We start from the raw sequence: 21,982 nt of genomic DNA, 5'->3' as shown, positions 1-21,982 counted from the left end.
GGCCCGCTTCCACCCAGCCTTCCTTGGGTTTGAATGTGCAAGATCAGCTGAGCTCTCCGCATTGGCCGCCGTGTTGATTGGCTCTGTCTCGCTGCAGGTTCGCAGAAGCAGGAAGTGGTGTGTAAAAGGCTGGACGACAACTCGGTGGTCCAGAACAACTACTGCGACCCCGACGGCAAGCCCCCGGAGAACCAGAGAGACTGCAACACGGAGCCGTGTCCCCCAGAGTACGTCACACCACGTCTGCTCTCGTTTTTCTACATATTCTTCTTCTTACTCATTCATTGGGTTTTTATTTTAACTGCTATCAATGTGGGTCGTTCTCGAGTCTGGGGATGTTGTTTGTTCTGAGACCCTGGCTCTGGCTTGCCCGCTCCGAGTCGGTGGAGAGACCCTGCCTCAGGTGGAGGAGTTCAAGTATCTTGGGGTCTTTTTCCTGAGTAAGGGAAAAGATCAAGCGCGAGATCAATAGGGCGGGTTGGTGCGGCATCTGCAGTGGTGCGGTCGCTGTACCGGTCTGTCGTGGTGAAGAATGAAAGGCGAAGCTCTTGATTTACCGGTCGATCTCTGTTCCTACCCTCACCTATGGTCATGAGCTTTGGGTAATGACTGAAAGAACGAGATCGCGGACCCAAGCGGCTAAATGAGTTTCCTCCGTAGGGTGGCTGAGTTAGGTCACCCTTTGGGACAGGGTGCGGAGCTCGGTCACCCGGGAGGAGCTTGGAGTAGAACCTCTGCTCCTCCACATGGAGAGGAGCCAGCTAAGGTGGCTCGGGCATCTGTTTGGGGTACCTCCTGGACGCCTCCCTGGAGAGGTGTTCCGGGCATGTCCCACCGGGAGGAGACCCCGAGGAAGACCCAGGAAGGGTCCACGTCTCTTGTCTGGCCTGGGAACGGGGGCCGAGGAAGTCTGGTCATCTCTGCTGAGATTGTTGCGCCCGCGACCCGACTATGGATGAAGCGGTCGAAGATAGATGGATGGATGTACCCTGGCTGTAACCATTGGTTATTTGACGGTCTCCATCCAGTCTGTCCGTTCTGACCTGAGACCCCTGAAGTCAACAAGGTGTTTTACTCCACACAACTGCTGCTTACTGGATCACAGTTTGTTTTTTTGGGACCCGACCGTGTAGAGATGGTTGTGATGTGGTATAAATCCCAGTAGATCAGCATCACCAACTATGTTCACTATATTCAGAGGGTTTAGGTTTATGGTTAGGGCTATAGAAAGGGTTTAGGGTTAGGGTAGGGCATGTTCAGTCCCTTCAGTCTCCTTTCTTCCCCATTCTGATGCTCGGTTTGAACTTCAGCAAGTTATCTTCACCACGTCCCAACGTCATGCTGTGCTGAGTTTGTTTGCAATTTGCCGATCAGCTCTTGGTCTTCTACCTAATAAAGTGGCTGGTGAGTGTGTGCACATCTGGAAGGCGCAGACGAGAGTGACCAAGGTTGAATCCGGCCGTGCGAAACGTCTTGTTTGTTTCTTCGTCAGCCACTGGTACATATTTGCGCCGCATCAGCTCCTCAGAACCCAAGTGAACTCTTGGAAGGACACTCGACAGCTGGCCACTGGCTCAACCTCCGCGAAGGTAAACAATACATACATGTTTATTCCCTCCGAGGCTTCTGACTGCACTTCCAGCGACAGCAGACGGCGTTAATGTCTCAGAGAAGAAAAACACCCTCGCAAACATCGCACTGAGTCATCGCGCCGACTCGCCTCCAAAAAGGCCCTGGTGTGTAAGAAATGTGTTTGGGAGAAAATAATAAATGGCTAATGGATGTGATTTATAACTTCACATGTTAACTATTTTCAGCCTCTGCCTCGTGCCAAAAATTAGAGCCCTGAGAGTGACCACCTGTGTTTGATTGTCTTGGCTTCTTTACTGATCTTCCGTGCGCGCGCCTGCGCACGCACCCAGACACACGCACGCGTTCTACAGGTGGAATATGAACTCGCACTCGGTGGCCAAATGTCTGGGAGCCCCCACACTGTTGCTGGAGGTGCGGTGAGACTCACTTCCATCATGTCTGGAAAGAGCTGGGGATTAAATGCGCGGACTTAATTTGTTTCAGACAGCTCGACGGCATGTCAGCGCGAGCGTCGCTGTCTCTCCGCCGACTCCCGGGCCAGAGAATCTGATCTAGTCTTAAATCTAGTGTATAAGTGGCTATTTGTTTCCCAACGTTGGGGGCTGCAGTCGGCTGTTATTTATACTCACATCTGTATCCAGTAGATGCAGATTTGCGGAGTCATTTATTTTGATTAGTGCTTGAAGGCTGTAGGGATGCATGTGCGTCTATATTGAGTTAGTGCGCACTCATGACAACTGTGTGTGTGTGTGTGTGTGTGTGTGTGTGTGTCTTTGTGTGTAGCAGCCTCAACAGAGGCCGACTGAAGGGGACAGTGTAAACACGATAGTTTTACAATAGGCCGGCTTTTACGGGCTCCAGTCATGAAAGCTAACGCAGATGTTTGAACACATCGTTAATTCTGTGTACATTCCTTCACATGATGTAATATCTCACCGGCTGGATGAGCTCGCAGGGCTTGTTGTCTCTGCAGGTTTATGATATTAATTCTGCGGACAAAGGCCTGAGTCGAGGGACCAGAGGCTCAGTGACCTGGCACGGCGCTGAAAACAGAGTGACGGTCGACGGGTCCCGCCTCCAAAAGGTGTCCCGTGTCAGTTTAACATTTGCGTCTCGTTTGGTAACCTTAGCTTTTTTACGACGCTTAATAAATCGTGCTGCTGCCATAAAGGGTTTTGAGGTTTGATCCTATATGGAATTTTCCCCACATCGCCCTTTTTATAAATCCAACAACAAATGCGCGCACAACATGATGGGATTTTACACTCCGGATGAAAAAAACAAAGGGATTGTTTGTCGTGAGGCAGCTGCAGGTAATATCGGCTGATTTCAGTGAGAGGGATTTGAATGGAAACAGCAAAATGTAGTTGCTATTGGATGACACACTGTCAATGAGCCAAAACACTCAGTGGCCGATTCAGGACTCAGGCACTTGGAACAGTTGGAAATACAAAGTTAACCTGTAAAGGTGCATTCTGAAATATTATACCAAAGCCAGATGTCCCCAAATTTCCCATGATGAAAACGCCTGTTGAACCATTTCAAAATTCTCGTCCAGGTGGTTTATCGGCGACTGGTCGGAGTGTGCGAAGACGTGCGACGGCGGGATCAGGAAAAGGACGGTCCTGTGCATCAGGAAGATGGGTCCCGCCGAGGAGGAGACGCTAGAGGACGCTCACTGCCTGACTCACCGACCAATCGAACAGGAGTCCTGCAACAACCAGTCCTGCCCGCCAAAGTGGGTCACGTTGGATTGGTCTGAGGTAAGGCAAGAGCCGTGGACTGAGCTTTTTTTGTTCTTCAGCTGTTGGCCGATGACACCCTCATGTGCTCGTCTTCACTCCACAGTGCACGCCCAAGTGCGGCCCCGGTTTCAAGCACCGCATCGCCTTGTGCAAGAGCAGCGACCTGACAAAGACCTTCCCTCCCGCCCACTGCCCGAGCCACACCAAACCCCCGGTCCGCATCCGCTGCAGCTTAGGCCGCTGCCCGCCTCCACGCTGGATCCCCGGCGAATGGGGACAGGTAAGACTGCTCTCATCACATCTTTGCGAAACAAGATCTTAACTAATTTTGCCCACCCATCTTGTCAACATCCGATGGAAAGCTTAGGTGTTTTTTTGTTTTTCTATCCAGTTTTACAAAATGCAACTTCCTTTAAATTGTCAGCCCCAGAGGAAGACATTGGAGATAACAACTTTTGACTTAGATCCCACTTGTGATTGATACAGAAGAGACCCAGCCACTCTCTTGGACATGTTTTGGACACGATCCAAAGCTTTGCACCTTTTGGCAATCCATTTTTAGTAGATTTTCGAAGATTTTCGGAAAGGAAATAATGCCATCTCCATTGATTGTTCTCTACTACCGAGGAGACTGATATTATTGAAATGAATGTACCATATCAAGTTGGAGAATATCAGATACACAATGAGGGGATCTACTAGAAAATTTTACAATATTTGGTAGCCTTTCTTATTATTTGTTGAGTGTATGGAGACAGAGAACATAGTATTGCAACCCTCTGCCATTACCTGATGTCATCTGTTTTTTTTCTCTCTATTTCTCTGTTATATCTGGCTATGTTAATCCTGTCCTTAGAACCCTTTACTCTGTACTTCTGTATTCTTGTCCCCATAAGTCTGGTATGGGGTTTGGGTGGGGGGAGCGGGATGGAAGACATTTACTGCCCCGTCTCTGTTTTGTTGGACTTATGTTAAGTTGTGAGCTGTAAATGGTGAAACCAAAATAAAAAAGACCTCAATCATTAAGAAGACAACAACTTCACAACAAAGAGATTTTCCTGTGCTGCAGATCAAGCGGGACTGCGTGCATGCTGCTACTTGGCTAAACCAGTAGCGCGCAGCAAACCAATTCCATTTGGTATGAGATGTTAGCCAGATCTGGAAGTGGACCAAGTGGTAGAGATAGATCCCTGCGACTCCTGTAAAAGCTCCGGCGTGGGGAAGACCCACAGTGCACCGATAAACAGCATGTGTTCGCTGGACGGCTGACACGATTTACGCCTGGATGACAACAGCGGGTTGTTTTGTGTTTGTTTGCATGTGTGCGTCTCAGGCAGGCAGGCAGGCAGGCCTGGGGGAGAGGTATCAGTGGCTCTCCCGGCTGTTTGAACTTTATCTCTGCCTTATCTCAGGCCTCCCTGTCACTTCCAGGAAGGCTTTTTTTATTTTTTTTTTTCGGCCGTCGCCGGGTTCAACCCGACGTGAGTTAGTGCGCTCGGCAAGCCCCACCGAAGGAAAGAAAAAAAACTTTACAACACAGCTGACTCATGTTGGCGAGCGGATGCCAAGAGAAGTGCGTCAGAGCGCGTCGTATCTGCGAGGGGGAAAAAAAGCCCCGCTGGACTTGTTAATAATTCAGTGCGAAAGTGGGCTATCAAACAGCCGGCCGAAATGTTTAGAAGAGTTTTTTTTTTCTCCTCCTCCTCCTCCTCCTCCTCCGCCTCCACCTCCTCCTCCGCCTCCTTTCCTGAGCGGATGCTCTGGTGAAGGCAATGCCGTGGCTTTAGCCCTGTAATGTTCAGGTCAGAGGTCAAATGTCAAGAGTCTGGCAGTCTAGGTCATAGTTCTCCCTGGTCCTCGGCCTCATGGGAGACACATTCACACGCACAAACACGCACGCGCACACACACACACACACACACACACACACACACACACACACACAGTGCAGCGACTCCTTCCCTTGCGACTCAATCGGCGGCGATACCGGTTGTAAAGCGCGCAGGCCTGGCCGATAACCTCGGGACGCCACATCAAAGCCGCAGTGAATGCCTCGTAGGGCAACAGCTGGACCTCTGCTGTTACGCAGCGCTTCTCGTGCGTCGCACGTGCATGGATGGGCGCCAGTGCGTACGTACACCCTTATTACAAGCTTGGCCCCTCTCCGCCTTTCGCCCGCCCACTCGCTCCTCGGAGCGTCACAGGCAGGTAGATTGTTGCCAGCGACTGAGGTGACCTTGTCTCCCGGGCCAAAAGGTCGCCGGTTCAAATCCAACTTAAGTCGCACCATTGACGTACGCCATCTGTCATGGCCGGCAGCGAGTCCTAATAAAGACGCTCTAATTGGGAAGGGATGACATGCAGGCTCACCGCTCTGAGGCCGCCGGAGAGGATCATTGAAGGTGACAGAAAGCCCTGCGGCCTGTGTGTGTGTGTGTGTGTGTGTGTGTAGGGGCGGGTGTGAATATCACACTCTCGCACACGGGCACGCACTCACGGGGGACAGGTGTTTGCATTCAAGGGAAGAGAGTAATTATGAGAATTCATTTGAGGCTCGTGTCTTGACGGAGGTGCGCTGACACTCGCAGCGACTGTTTATGTGGTCTGGTTTTTTTGTTTTTTTTTTTTTCGCTCACCGCAAAGTAGGTTAACGGTCACCCAAAGATCCACTTTCTTGGTTTTATTGCAGATGACAGAGCCATAGCAGAAGAGATACAGGTGCACATTTTGGACCCGGTGCGCCAACATGTTGCATTTATTTGCAGAAGTTTCCTCCTTTAACTCAAGCCGCGTGGCGCAAAGTCCTGCTTTGAGAGAAAGAGTTGTATATCATCGACGTATTGGAGCTTTCCCTGCGACTACAATATATGCTAAATGAGAGCGGATTACTTGGTGGCAGTAGTTTCCCGGAGAGTGTTGACATCTCGGCTTGACTTTGGGAGGTTCGTCTCCATGATCAGTCATTCAAAAAGCAGAGGTGGAAGTCTGAGTGTGACTTGTTTGCTGTTAAGATATGAAAAATAAAGGAAGAGGAGAGGCGGGTCACATGATCGCCGTAACACAACTTCATCACCTTTCATTGGATAATAGACAGATTTTAAAAAGTAATCGAGAATCAGCCAAACTGCTCAAGGACATTTTACCAGTTCTTCAATAGTATGAGACAGTTGAAAGTATTTATTGACTTAAGAAGAAATAGCTAACAACCACTATAGTACTTAAGAGAAATATTAATGCTTTCGGAGAAAATCCTGACTGAGGCTGTGTTGACAGTTTTCATCCAAAACTCAGAAGCAGCAGCTCGGCCTTGGCTTTGTCAAGCAACTCCGGTGGACTCCGTCCTCCTGCTTTAGAGCTCGGTAAAGTTGACTTTGCTTCTTGCTGGGACGGGTGACTGACAGGCAGCTGGCTGAAACGGCTGAAAGCGAAGGTGACTTTGTCTCCTGCTGTGTCCTGATGACTGGTTGATTGGATCAGGGTGTGTGTTGTATGTGTGAGGATTACTCAGAGGGGCTGTGTGTGTGTGTGTGTGTGTGTGTGTGTATATGCGTGTGCATGTGTGTGTGTTAGCACAGACCAACTGCCCAGCCATCAGGGTTATAGCAAAAACGTTCCAAATTGAATCTTTCATTTTGATTCAACAGTGTAAAAAAAAAAATCAAAAAAATCAAAATCCGACTGTCAGTTTAACTGAGGTGTTGTTCTCTGTCACAGTGTTCGGCCCAGTGCGGCCTGGGGCAGCAGATGAGGACGGTCCAGTGTCTGTCCTACACCGGACAGCCGTCTCATGAGTGTGCAGAGTCCCTCCGACCCACCACCATGCAGCAGTGTGAGAGCAAGTGTGACGCTACGCCCATCTCTAATGGTGACGGTAAGATGTGCATAAAAAATAACTCATTTCAATGTCAGTGTTCCGAGGTCCTGGTGCATCGGACACTGTGCACTTCTTAAGAAAATGTGCTTTCACTAATGTATGTGTATATGTATATTTATATGTGTGTGTATATAGCGGGCTGGCTATGGGACGGGGTGAGGGGTGCGGGCGGGGGGTTGGGTGTCTAAACAAACAGAGAAAAACTGCATTGAAATGCAAAATAACAGAATTTTTCACATGCAATTCAAACCTCGATTAATCGCAGTTAACTATGAAGATTAATCGCGATTTAAAATGTATATATATATATATGTATGTGTGTATGTATATACACACACACACACACACACACACAAACACATATATTAATCGTCTTATGAGGCTGCTGCACTGGAGCTCAAGATCTGAATAAATGAGCGTAAAGCGTGAACTTTAACCTCACGCGCAAAGCTTGCGCATCAGAAACGATAAGCCGTCTTCATCTCCACCTCTGCCGATCTGCCACTTCTAAACACACTTGGATGATACTCTCCTCCACGCACACGGCCAGCGGCATTAATCTTTCCCTGGGAGGTTGGCTGCTGGTCACAGCAAAAAACAGCTCAGCCTCTCCACTGTACACTTACGCATGATGGATGGCTACTCAGATGCATCGGGAAGGGGTGGTGTGTCTATGTGTGTGTGTGTGTGTGTGTGTGTGTGTGTGTGTGTGTGTGTGTGTGTGTGTGTATGGGGGGGTTCTTTCGATTAGCCTGAATGGAAAACGTGAGCGGCGTTTACAGGGCCGCTAATGGGATTAGCCGTGGGCTAATTGTTCCTTTACGGACAGCAGTGAGGCAACGTCTCGTTTCATTTGGCTGTGCGGAGGCAGGGCCCAAAGCCTAATAAGGGAAGACACTCTGATCGCGATAAGGCATTTAAAGTACTGCTTGTCCGGCATCCAGTGAGCTGTGTGTGCCTTCGCGTGCGTGTGTGTTTGTGGACAGTGTAGGTGATGGCAGAAAGCCCAGCCAGTGAACGAGGCCAGGGTCTGCCTGCCTCGGCGTGTCCAAGTTTAGTTGCAGCGTTTTAACCCTCGGCAGGTTGTCCCCAAGTTTGGATCAACATGAAACAACTGCGGCAGCAGAGAAGGTTCTCTCGCCCAGGGTGACAAAGGAGACAGAAGGCAGCTGAAAACGTTGCACTTTGCCGAGTCATTTTCGACTGAGTCAGTTTCAACGAATTAAAATGAGCATTTACGCTAACTCCAGTTTACTTACATTGACGCGTTTGCTGACATGTCAATTAATGTGCATTGTCCTAATCAAACAAATAAAAAAATAAAGAAATGACTTTTTGAGGCATAGTTTGCAAGATTTTCAAAACACTCAAATAAAATCACTTTGTTGTTGTTGTTGTTTTTTTTTGCAAAAATATTCTGCTGTTTGAGTTTTTGAATTTTCAGGCAACATAAAATGCAGCTGCTTAATCTTTGTTAATCCAGACACAATTCAATACATTGACTTGATGTCGTATTTGCAGTCCCAGCGATGTGAAAGTTGTTCTCCACATTTGGGCGGTGCCGCACGTAGGAATCATTGGGTGATCTAACCCCCCAATTCCAAGCCCGAATACTAAGTGCCAAGCAGGGAGGCGACGGGTACCGCTTTTACAGTCTTTGGTATGACCCGGCCAGGGATCGAACCCGCAACCCTACCAGTCTCAGGGCGGACACTCTACCACGAGACCACCAAGCTAGTTCAAGAAGAAGAGGAAGTCCCAGGTTCACAGGTTCAAAGAGAAGGCCATACGAGGTCACAGATCGTATCTTTCTTCTTTTTCTGTCTCCAGAATGCAAAGACGTGAACAAAGTGGCCTACTGCCCGCTGGTGCTGAAGTTCAAGTTCTGCAGCCGCGCGTACTTCAGGCAGATGTGCTGCAAGACCTGCCAGGGCCACTGACCGCGCCACGCCCCCAGCGGGCCGGGAGAAAAAAAGAAAGAAAAGGCAGCGACAGTTTACGGAGGGAGGCTCCTCGCGCGGCTCTGACACGGACAGACCAGGCCGCCGGAAGAAGCGAGGATCCTCGTCTTTGTTCAGCCTCCTCCAGCCCTCTGTCAGCGGCGGATCCCACAGAACCGCTGCTCAGCTCGTCCTTTCGGGTTTTTTTTTTGTTTCGCCCCCCCCACCGACCCCCTTTTCAACTTTAATTTAAACACTTCTGTGAAGTGGAAGCGTGGAAGATTGTTAGTCCGTGATGTTATTTTGTTATTATAATAATAATTATTAATATCATTAACGGTCTTCCGCTGTGATCGTCGTCTGAATGAATCCAACGTGCTGGACACACCGCTCACACAGGGCGTTGCCCCGACCCGCACCCGCACCCGGTGGCGGACAGACGGAGGCGGAGGACTCCTCAGCGGGTCAGCGGGAAGAGGACGGAGTCGAGCGGAGAGGGCGGGACTGTGATGGTGCTATTGGACCGGCCGACGTATAGCTTCGGTGCACTTTTCTCTAGCGTAAAGAAAAATAAAATGAAAAACATAAATACTCTTTGCCACTTTACCACTCCAACGGGACAGACACACCCCCACATCCTCTCCAACTTCCTCCATCGGTGTACTGTATATTTATTGTACAAATCCAAACAGAGCAGAGCTATTGTCCCCTTGATGGTGACCGTCACAGAAGGGAATGTAAAAACAACAAAAAAAGCAAAAAACAAACAAAAAACAATGTGAGTGAATTCAATATCTCTGTGCTGGAGTGAAAATATTACATACTGTAACATATGTTAAACCCTTTAAATACTGTCAGAATATATATATATATAAACACAGTATATATATATGTATATATAAACACATAATATATATATATATATATGTGTGTGTGTGTGTGTGTATATATATACATATATATGTATATATATATATATATACATACACGTATATATATGTATATATATATATACATATATATATATATATATATATATATATATTGTACATATGTAAGATGTTAAAAGGACCAGAAATTGCCACGTGATTATTGCGGGGTGAGGGGTCGTCTGTAAATCACATTTTCCATGGGTGCTTGTAATCCCCTGACCCTCTTTTTTTTTCTTTTTTTTAAAAAAAAAGAAAAAAAGAAAACTTAGCATGTCCTCCAAAGGTGGCATGATGAAATGTGTGTGTTTGAAAGACCAACAACCAGCCTTTCGCCAGACATGCCCGTTAGGAGCTGTGTTCGCTATTCAGTGCAAGTGTCTTCTCGTGGTACTGCTCTTGTTTGGTTTTTTTTCATGTTTTTTTTTTTTTTTCTTGGTTTCTGCTGTGACCGTTCTCGCCTCGCAACCGCCTAGGTGAAGACATTCTCGGAACATTATCAGCCCTTGTTTTGTGTCTGATACTGGTCACAGCCATGAGGCGCTAGCTTAGCTTAGCCACAAATTCGATAAATCGGAAGAACCTGCTCGCCTGAAACTCCCCTAAATGGTCGCTCAAGATCCACCTCCAGCAACTTCCTGTGTCGTACTTCTCGTTTTTTTTCTCTTGATCCGTCCAGATAGCGTCAAATATTTGGGAGAAAGTTAAAAGATTGGTTAATTCAAATACTTGCATTTTCCTGTTAGCCCTAACCTAACCTAACTCTTCACATTTCCAGTTGTGTCCGACCCCAAACGCAAATAATATTGGTGCTGCATTAACTTGTGAACAAAGAAATACGGTTAAAAAAAAGAAAGAAAAGAAAAGTCATCTTTGCTAGGCTAAGCTAACTGCCTTGCTAGCTGTGCTTCCATCGTTACCAACAGACTCGAGGGTCAAACCATTCTTTTCGTCTGCTTAAGTGTTAGGCGGTAACACTAAACTGATACTAAAGCAAGAGGGCAGTCCCACATCCATCAACGTTTGTTTGTTTTGTTCCTTTGCCAGATCATGTACCAGTGCTTGAGACACCCTCTCCGCTTTCCTCTCATTCCCTCGGCTCCCTTTTACCTTTTTTTTTTCTTCTTTTTTTTTTAAATTTCCATTTTGGAGGACTGTGTTTCCTGTCTCTCCTCCTCCTGCTTGGCCCTGGGGGGGTTACAGACTTCCCAGGACTTCCCGGTGCTATCAAGTGGTTGCTCCAATTCAAGCCCTCTTCAGTGAGCTAAGAAAAATAACAACAAAAAAAAACAACTAACTGCATTAAAAAAAAAAAAAAAAAAGGCTGGAACCAAACAGTATGTACAGAAATTCAGTATCTCTGTTGGTAAATGCTGGTCATGTTATTGTATATATATATATTTTTTGTCTGTGTCTGTTAATACCTCACACTGGGAAATATGTCATTGTCATTTGTCAACCGTTTACCATTGTCTGCTCATAAAAACACACAAGAAAAAAATGGGCGCCAATCCAGCCGCAACTGCAGTTACCGTGGTGATGTCACAGCCGGTGTCACTGTCTGTGGATGAGACTACCTACGTCTCCGTCACACTCACAGCGTTACGAGGGTACAGTGTGTGCGTGAGTGAGTGAGTGTGGGTGGGGGGGGGGGGGGAGGGGACGGTGTTCGGAGTGTGTGCAAGAATCTCATTGAAGATTTCTTCCAATTTTTGCTGCTGCTACTTTTTTCGTAGCCACCTTCAGTATGTTGTATACGGACGGCGGATGTCGAGGGATCGTTTTGAACCTGGCTGAGTTCAAACTGCTCGGACTCACTCACCCGCCGCCGAGGAAAACAGAGCCTCCGGAAAGTCAAATAAATAAATAAATAAATAAATAAGAGAGAAGTGAAATCAATTAAAAAAACTGGTACTCATTGCTGTGAACTTGGATGTCTGAATGTCACAATGCTTATACCTGTACCTATAGTGCAAAGGAATTGAAAAAAGGCGTCATGTGATTATTTGCTTATATTTTGTATTCAGTATTACTGTTGTTACACTGTTACTAATTTTTCTTTTCCTCAAATGTAAATTATATGCTAATTTATTGCATTGTCTCACTTGTACGTTTATTTCGCCACATGCAAAACGGAAATTTAGCGTTGCGGGGGGGAAAAAAAAACTACAACAAAAAAAACGAAACGCAGCGATGCAGCTCTTCAAACTCCCTCCCCCCTCCCCCTCCCCCCTCCTCCCGTTTTTTTCTAAGAGTAGAAACAATAAAAAGGAGCAGCTTTTCAAAGACGAAGAAGTGTTAGCGGGTTCATTTTTCTCCCCCCACCCGAGGCTTGTCAAAACACATAAAGCATGTCTGCCCATTTTATTTGTTATACAGTGACCCTCCCCCACCACCACCACCACCACCACCACCACCTTCCCCTCGCCCCTCTCCCGCTCCGTCAAATAGCTCCACGCAGGCGGAGGTTGGAGTGGGAAGTGTCGCTCAGTTCTCACAGGCTCCAGGAGATGTATGCTCTTGTCCTTTCTCTCAACTCTCGGAGGGCCGCCTCGCCGTGATGAGAAGGGCCAATGGCACCGCACCAGGAAGCCCCGTCGCCCCTCCATCCGTCGCCGGAGAAGAGCGGCCATTCGAGGGTCAGCCTCAGCTTAGGGGGTGACCGATTCGCTGGAGTAGGTTCGCGAGAAAGGCTTTTGTCCTCATCCGCTCAGCAGCTGCATCGTCACCATCCGAGACTCAAGCATAATAAACGTCGGCTACTCCGAACCCCCCCCCCCCCCGCCCCCGCCCCGGGGCAGCTCCGACTCTTGCTGCCACAGCTCCTCCGCTCAAGACGCTCTCCTCTCTCCTTCCTCTCATCCGAGGCCTCAAGTGTCTGGATCTCGGGGATGGGGGGGCTCTTTGCGAGCTTTCCATTCTCCTTGGTAATTAATTCCAAATAAACAGCAACTAGCCCACTTGGCTCGGGGGAGAGGCCACCGTCTAATCCGCGGCGTCCAATTACAGAGGCAGACTGATGGCCTGTTTGGTCTAATGTAACCAGTTTGGAATACCTTGCGCGTCTGGCCACGGCTTCTGTCTGCCGCGGCGGCCGTCTGCAAGGGTCTGTGATTACATTAGCACAAACCTGCGGGGCTCGGGGCGACAGGAGGAGGGATTAAAAAGAAGAAGAAAAAAAAAAAGGGCGAGAAAAGTTTGACGCAGAGAGATCCTGGAACTGCCGGTGACCCCGGCTAGCGCAGACGCACGCTGATTTCGGACTCATTTCATCGCTCGGAGGACTGCGGTTGTTTTTGCTGCGCAGTCACTTCAGGGCTGCTGAGAAACAGCGGCTGAGTGAGGCCGGAGGCACGCGTCGCCGTTAAGTGGGCGTTTTTGAAGATAAGATTCCAATCGGGGTTTACAAGTGCAAATAAAGTTGTTGCCAATTAATTAAAGCAGAAAAACACTGCAGCCTCTGGTGCTGATTGGTCTGGCGTGATGGTTATCAATGAAGGATCACGTCAGATTCAGGCCTGAGATCTCAGCAAACAAGCCGCCGCATTAGTAATTATTTTTCAGCCGACTGTAAAAAAATACTTTAGTCATGAAGTCAACGCCTGCTTTTAAAAAAAAGCCAAACTGGAATTGTGTTTTTTTTTTTTTTTGATTATCAGATATGTACGGTGGCCGACAAGGGCCAAACACAACACAACTGCCTAATGCGCCATAGTTGGTCCAAGTACGTATGGAAATGTTGCAAATTCACAGACACAAACACAAGTCTAAACCAGGTACAAACAGAGGATCGTGGTGCAAATGGAAAAAAAACAAAAAAAACGCTGCAAGACATAAAAACACGTGGCTGGTTTATGCAGCACTTTTCTTCCTTTGCACGTGTTCTCTTGGTTTGAATCTGTTGTGTTTCGCATCGCTTCTCTGTTTGCAGTGCATTTGATGACTAAGTACATGCTTTTATGTCTTGCAGCGAGTTTTTTTTTCATTTGCACCACGATCCCCTTTTTGTACTTTGTTTAGACTTGTGTTGGTGTTTGTGAATTTGCATCTTTTCCATACCTGCCGCTGTTTTCGCCAACTGACACACATTCGGCAGTTGTGTGGTGTTTGGCCCTTGTCGGCCACCGTAGATATGGCTTTAAAAAGGCTGATCGGCTAAATGACACTGACCTGGTTGTTCTTTTCTTGCGGAAACTTTGGAATTCTTGGATTCGTGACTGTCTCGTACCGGATTGAGTCAGTTGTATTTTGGGTTCGGGAAATATTTCAAGCGGGGGACACTAAAGCTCATTTTTACGTTCCTTATGCTGTCCTCTGTCTCTGTTGTTCGTCAGCTGGTGTCAGTTGGCGTGCACACGAACAGTGGTACCCAGCGTGTTTTATCCCCCTTGTGATACCACTGGGATTTAACTCAACGTTTGAATGTTGCTGTGACAGTTAAACGACAGTTGCACGTGCAAAATATTAGCTGTGGAAGTTTTTCTGGTGCAAAGAATCAGACGGCATAAACTACACGTTGTTTACGGCTGATATCTGCCATCCGATTGGCAGCATACCCTCTGGTTTGTCGCACAACAGAACCTTAGATGTGCAAGGAGATGATAAAATATGCGCTTCGGCCATTCTTGCCTTTGCTGTCAGCAAGAACTGACCCTTGAGCGGGCTTGACTTTGACAGTGGAGGATTGGCTCGAGTGAATTGTGCAACTCAGCCCCATAAATCCCCAAACTAACACTTTAAAAGCATCCAAACTGGTCAAAATGCAGAAGATGAAGACATCGACATAAATTGCGAAGACAACCGATGATGGATTCCGCACTTTAAGTGGATGCCGTCATTGTTCCCCATCTGTATTTTGGCTTCATCCGCCCCAAGCGAGCAGCACGATGCGCAAAAGAAACAACAAAATCTGGAATAAATAAAAGTGTTCGACCGACGTAGCGTTTCTGCTCGGGCAACCCACGTTGGACAAGACACCGAACGCAAAGCTGAACCCGGAGTTCCGAGCAGACGAGTTGCGTTATTCTTGGCCGGGTTTCCTTGGTGGTTGGAGGGTGGGCTCGGAGGGGCGTACCACAGCCTCGGACTTCTGAGAAAGCGGTGGCCACACGCGGAGCGGTTTTCTCATTCTCCATCTGGGAGGTGTTGAGGATTAGCGCTCTCTGAGGGTCCATCCCTCTTAATCAAAAGTTTGCCACTGCGCTGCCGCGTTGTCAACGGGTGCTTTCGGCCGTTTGAACGCGGCGGGACAAACAGCTCCAGATGGTGTGGCTGGAGACAGTGCATGCATGGGCCTGGGCAGAGAGGGTCTGACAGGCAGGAATGCCGGCCCGGGATAGAGAGGGTCACGGCTCCGGCACCTGCTATCTAGTGGGCTCTGTGCTGTTAAGCCCCGCCGCTCTTTTCCCACAACTGGGTTCCAGATTGAACTGCTGGACAAGGGATCAAAGCCCCCCGCGGCCTGGGAGAGAGAGCGCGGAGGATGTGTTTCTTCCTTCACACCTTCAAAAAGATGCAGGGAGAAATGTTTCAGCTGGGTGCCTCCCTCCCGCGACCAAAATATCACGCTCTTCAAAAGAGAAGTTTGTGTTCCCGTGCAATAAAAAGGTGCAACGCGACTGCCGACAAACTACTGAAGAGCGTTGCAGAGGCTGTGTTCTTGAAACGAAGGACGCTCCACGTCTTGGTCAGGAGGTCTCACCCCAACCTAAATTTGGGTGCGGCAACTCCGAACTTGTCAGGAGAACCAATCAGAAGAATCACAGAAGCATCAAACGTTCATCTGTGGGGGGAAACGGAAAAGGACGGTGCTCGTGCCACACCAGCGCAAAGTATTTAACTTAAAGCCAACAGCAACTATAACAATTGTCATTATTTTGTAATTGCATCACATAACGATATCACATGTGACTCGTTAGTCCCCAACACGGTGTATGTGAGATTTGCTCTTGAAAGCAAACCCCACCACAACGACAAGCACAAGATCCTGCTGCAGGTTTTTGACCCTTTAATTCCGTCTGCAGATGTGAAAATTAATTAGCTGTTCCTTAAAAGTGCACATTCCCCGTTTTTCATCCCGGGATGATGCGTTTACACACTGGGAGACATTATTTCCCCCCACTAAAGCACGTGCTTGCCACGTGCGTTGCATAATAAATACCCTTTGACCCCGACGCAGGTTCTCCAAAAATGCAAATCAGTTTCATTTTTCAGTGAACTCTGGACCTCGGGGAGTGCAAAGGTCAAATATCTGGAGTCACTATTTCTGCTGCTGTCCATTTTTTCTACAGTGTTTGAAGTATGTCGCCTTGAAGCCTCAGGTGGCGAAGTGAAGGAATTTATAGCCAGGAAACAACAAACTCGGGCCGCACTGATTTGTTTCCTCTTCTCAGGCTTTTGTTGTTTAGAGATTATGCCTTCTTGCAGCTGTCCTAAAGTAGTGTTATGACATTTGGCTTTTACAACTGGGACTTGTTTAAGCCACCCGGTGTTTTAGTGACTGTGCAGAACATGCACATGCTGATTACCCAGGAAGACCAGAGTCCGCAAACCAGGGGAAAACCAAACATGGCCAGCGTTTTTCCTAAACTTAACAATCAGTTGTGCGCTTAAACCCTAACCAAAGTTCACTGATCTCCTCGAAACAAGACCACAATACTCTTTTTTGTTTACCTTGCTTACCAAAGTAGCTTAGTAACCTAGTGCATCGTGTGGTTTTGCCACCAGGTGCACGACAAAATGACAACGTGGGAGGTTTGTGTGACGTTTCTGCTCACTTGGACTTGCAGCGTCTGCACTAAAATAGTTACTGACAAATTAATGAGGCCTTAATGATTCTGTAAAATGACACCTGGACAGTGCAACGTGATTTCTTGTGTGTCGATTTTAGGGTAATCGTAGGAGAGGGTTGAACCACAGCAGTCTCCAAAGCAACCGGACCGTTCTAATTACAGTCAGAACGCATCCGAACGTCCCCTGTGAAGTCTGCGTATTATGCAAAAACTCACCCCTTCGTCTGCAAGAGTGAAGGACATGTGGGCCATGAAAGCGCGCCGACGGAAGCGGCATGACAATGTCGCGGCGGCGGAGCAATTACCGCGAGGCTCATCCCTGCTCTCCGCCCTGACCGCCGTGCCCATTATCATTTGTCCTCATTAGCCGGCTGTCATTTATTAGTTGTGGGCAGGTGGAGCAGCGAAGGGCCGAACTTCAACGTGATTCATCGCTGATGGTTTCCCGTAATGAACGTCTTTAAGCGTGCCGGACGAAAGGGTGGGCCCGGTCCGGAGCTGCAGCTGGTGACACTGGAATACCCACTGTCTTATTCAGGCTCATCCACAGCTAAGCTGAAGCCCCTTGGCTTTACTCCATTGGCCTAAGTGATTGGCTATTGATTTTTTATATACACTTAATCCATTTACCGGCTGGTTTTTTCCCGCGGAGGGGGCGGGCGGCGAACGGGAACGGGGGACCATCCTGCAAAGGTGACCCAGCAATCGACTAAAACGGGGGACTTTCTTGCAGCCCTCCCAAAGATAAATGTCTTTTTGGCTGGTTTGGTTCAGAGACACGAGCCTCGTTAATCAGTCTGTTGTAGGCGGGGGGGGGAGAGTCTTGCTAAATGGAGAGCGTATAGAAACTTTGGGGACTCTTATTTATGGGGGTCATGCATAAGTTACCAAGACGTACTGTATCTCTGGAAAAACCTCATTGAGATTGACATCGGAACATGATCCCTCTTAAACACACACAAAAGGCAACCAAAATACAAGACAGCTTTATATCGAGGGAACGATTTCGCCACCTCTCCAGCCCCCACATTGTATCCACAAGGTTGATCGAAATAATATTTAAGATACGACTTTGTTGGTCGCTGCTCATATATTAAACCTCGTTGGCACCCGTTGTGCCTCCCTCCAGCCAAGCCACACGATGGCCCCGGACGATCCCCACACCAAAATTCAATACTTTTCCCCCAATAATCTCGGCAACATGGAATAAATTCACTCAGACATCTCGCACGGACATATTTTTAACCCGGGGGTTAGATAACGACTGCCTTTGCGTAACTCAATCCTAAATATTCGTTTAGTTTGAGGTGAAGCATTGCTGAGGTTTCTTCTCTGAGTTTAACCTTGGTCTTCCCTGTAGTCCTTGGCGGAACGCGTTGTTTACACGAGTTTCCGTTACTCCAGAATCCATGCCCGATTAGTCCTGCCCAATTGCTGCGGTATTGGACATGTCACAGGGCATGCCTCGCTTGGACCTCACGTGTGGTAAGATGTGGAAGAACAAAATGTTTTTGTTAGCGGCCCGTCTCCAAATCGATTCTCTGCATCTTGCATCACTGCCACGTTTTTTTTTTCTTCTCTTTTTTTCTTCCCCCCTTCTATGGGGCAAGGAAAGCTGGGGACACACTGGGGGATTTTTCAAATCTTAACCCATTTTCAAAAATGTAGTGAACTTATTTGTGTGTTTTTTTGTCGAGCAAGATGTGGTTTCCGCTCACTTCCCAGCCAGTCCGTTCTCTTTGGCTGTGATCCATCGGAGACAGAGAGTGACAAGAATTGATCGTAAAAATAAAACATGTGTCATATATATATTTACGATCCGATCTTCCATCTCCAAATAAGCAGCAACTCCTTGGCTGCAAAGGCAACGTCTTCTGGACAAACATGCCTACAACACCTCCAAATGTGACACTTTATTTACCCATTTATGTTATTTCGGGACCTGTTCAAGGACTTTCAGGGATGTTGTCATCTATTTGTGCTTGTGCACGGAAACAACCCAAAAAAAGAATGACGAATTACTACCAGAGGCTTTAGATGTTACAAACGTTTTGCTGTAGAATTCTATTTTAAAATCCACAGCAAACGGGAAGGGGCTTCTTGAGGGCTTGTGTTAGAGACTGGAGGGAACATCATTTCACTCGTTACCGCTCATCCATAGCGATGAATAACTTGTCCAAGTCCAAATTCATCTCATGCAATTAAAAAAAAAAAAAAAAACAGTTTAGAAGAAGAAAAGGCCTTTTTCATGATTCTTCTTCAGCTGCACATCGCTGTGTCTCCTGATGACACAGAGCCAATTGATGCCCTTTTTAACTGTATTTTAGATATAAAGTCATGGATGGCGGAAAATTTCCTACAGCTAAGCTAGGATTATGGTCATGAAGGCCAGAGAGAGAAACTTTTTCACCCGTATCCTTAGTGCCATGCTATTTTATCCGTGTGTGTATGAGTGTGGACGTATGTGTTTGTGTGGAGGGGCGGGTCCATTTGAGGGGGTGGGAGGGATGAGCTTTTATTTGTTCATTTTGCTGCATGTTTTGACATTTTACGTTTGTTTTGATCGGCGAAGCACTTTGGGTTGCATTCTTTTCATGCAGGAAAAGTGCTACATAAATAAAGTTTGATTTGATTTGTTTCGATTTGAAGATTCCTAATACAGACAGCAAGCATACTGCTAACTCACACTATCAAAATCAAAACACTGTAAAACAAATGCATGCATTCATAATCCTTAAGGTTTCCAGAAGCAGGTGCAAATTCAAAATAACGACCTATAGAGCACATAAATCTTACACTGCACAGTGCATCACCAACACAGTGTGTTATTAGACAGAAGAATAAGAAGAATAAGAAGATTTTTTTTCTTCCCAGAAGTTTTTTTTTTTTTCCATTTGTGTCTCCTTTGTTATTACATCACAGGTCTGTGTGCGCAACATGTGCATGTGAGCATTGGCTAAGACCTGGTAGCATCTGAGGACACCCGCAACCGAGACAAATGACCCCCGCTTCGCCGTCCTTGGATGTCTGCGAGTGAAAAAGCACCTAGCGTGAAAAAACGGGCCGTGCCTGTGCAAACCATCTTCTCTTTGATCGCTCCGATTCATCAATATCCCTTCCGCCAGAGGCATGCTAGCTTCACCGGCTCGCCCCGCTTCTTCTTGCACATGTCCACCATCGGAGCAGAGGGAGGAACTGAGGCCACAGGTCTGAGGTCAGGCACATTAGTTGTTCCCTGCAGACTCACCAAACACAGCAGTAACAGCACGTGAGATGATTTTCGAGGATCCAGAATTCAGATAAAATGGGAAAGAAAAACAGAAAAAAAAGGAAGCAGCCCTGTTATATTTAGCGCCTCGCCACAAACTGAGAGAGAGAGAGAGAGAGAGCGATAGTGGTTGCTCAGATGGTAATGCTCTTTGTAGCGCGCCTCACCCTTGGCAGTCACGTGATCACCATCAAAGCGTGCTATTTCCTGCTCTGGGCCGGACAGTCGGCCGAGGTCGCGGTGATGTGATGCTGCCGGCACGTTCGGGAGCTTTTTTTAGTTTGAGCCAGACATAAAGAAAACATGCAGAGGAGAGAGAGAGAGAGAGAGTAAGGGAGAGATCAAGGCATCTTGGAGATCATCCATTTCACACAGACTGCAAACACACAGGTGGTGCGTGTCCAGTGAGTCAGGGGAGGCCCCCGGCGAGCGTCCGTCAAAACAAAAGAAGGATTGGCCAACTGCAAAGACGACGTGCATTTCTCAAAGTCGAAGCGGAGAATTCCAGAAATTACACCAGGCCCCCTGCTGCTCTTCAGAGAACACACCAAGAATCCTTCCAGTAAAGGTCCTCTGAGGTCATATCACGGCTATTTCGTTGAAAATTTTCAACAGATAGAAGATCGTGGAACTGGAACTGTTTTCCTTTGACGTGAAGGGTGTTCTTTCGTAACATCTGCTCTGTTACGGAACGGATGAGTCAGTCCGAATCGTTTTTTTCAATATTTACCTTCATTGGGCCGTTGAAGTCACCGGCCGATATTTGTCATCAGACAAAATGAATCGTGGGTTAGCATTTAGCAGTGGGGAGGTGAAATGCCTCATCATTTCACACATTATTGGGATGGACCCCTTGCCTCTTCTGAGCGAGTTGGTTGGCCTTTGAAATACAATGTAGCAACAGTGGAGGGTAAAGCACGGTGGCGACAACTCAAGAAGCGGTCACGAGACCCTTTAGTTTGCCATCAACGTGGTCTCACAATGTCGAAATGTGGATGATGACGACCACTTAAAGACAAATTGTCACTGACTGATTAATTATTCATGGGTGAGACATTTGTGTTGTTGTGTGCGATTTTTTGACGTTCATTAGAGAACAGTGACAAGTGTGGAGACGCTGTTTTTCGAAAAGATGGTCATATTGAATTGACCTGTGAATGCCATAGAGCCTAGGTGTCAAACTCTGGCCCGCGGGCCACGTTTAGTCCACAGTGTAATTATATTAGGCCCGTGCTGCAATACAAAATCACCACTAGAGCTGGCCTGCTGGTATTATACAGTACATGTACCGCTAATACTACAAAGAATGCTCTGCTGGTATTTTGGCACGTCAGTCAGGACAGGATGTTCATTGAAGGGTATTTTTTATGACTTGGTTTCTTATTTAATTTTTAAATCTATTATTAGCCTGTGGGAAAAGGTTAATAAGAGAGCTTATCAAGTTTTATAATTTGAATTTGAATTTTGCATGTTGTGAAATAGGAAGTTATTTATTGCATAGTATTATACTTTGCTTGTTTCATACTTAGGTTGAAGCAGAATTTGTTAGGTGTCCATATAAAAAGGTTCACTGGTGGATCTGGACGAAGATTCTTTTTCAATAAATATCAATGTTGGTCCGCAACTTTGCCCAAGTTTTCAATTTTGGCCCCACCGTGTGGTTGAGTTTGAAAACCCTGCTATTGAGCATTTAGCTGCATTTGAAAACTTCACCCAATGGTCGACCCTGCCCACAATTTAACCTGAGCAGCTCAGCAATTTCCAAAAGAAATATGGAGTTTCTTTCTTTTTTCGTACAAAAGTCGTTACCTTAGTAATGCATCAGTGGCACATTTCTAGTTG

At 47.1% G+C, this 21,982-nt stretch overlaps 1 protein-coding gene across 3 annotated transcripts in view; it reads left to right on the top strand.

Moving 5' to 3' along the window:
• adamts6 (ADAM metallopeptidase with thrombospondin type 1 motif, 6) overlaps nt 1-9,337 on the top strand; it is a 56,086-nt gene extending 46,749 nt beyond the window's left edge. For all 3 annotated transcript variants that reach the window (XM_076029564.1, XM_076029563.1, XM_076029562.1), the window contains exons 21-25: nt 98-227; nt 3,152-3,356; nt 3,442-3,618; nt 7,053-7,209; nt 9,043-9,337. In XM_076029564.1, coding sequence (XP_075885679.1) covers nt 98-227; nt 3,152-3,356; nt 3,442-3,618; nt 7,053-7,209; nt 9,043-9,152 — 779 coding nt within the window. In that variant the 3' untranslated portion in view covers nt 9,153-9,337. The remainder of the gene's footprint in view (nt 1-97; nt 228-3,151; nt 3,357-3,441; nt 3,619-7,052; nt 7,210-9,042) is intronic.
• Nucleotides 9,338-21,982: the final 12,645 nt, after the last annotated feature.

The sequence above is a fragment of the Nelusetta ayraudi genome, unplaced genomic scaffold (assembly GCF_046127955.1).
Source record: "Nelusetta ayraudi isolate G7.1 ecotype Tasmania unplaced genomic scaffold, CSIRO-AGI_Nayr_v1 ptg000026l, whole genome shotgun sequence".
In the NCBI taxonomy this organism is placed as follows: Eukaryota; Metazoa; Chordata; class Actinopteri; order Tetraodontiformes; family Monacanthidae; genus Nelusetta; species Nelusetta ayraudi.
This window is presented reverse-complemented; position numbering and strand designations above follow the sequence as displayed.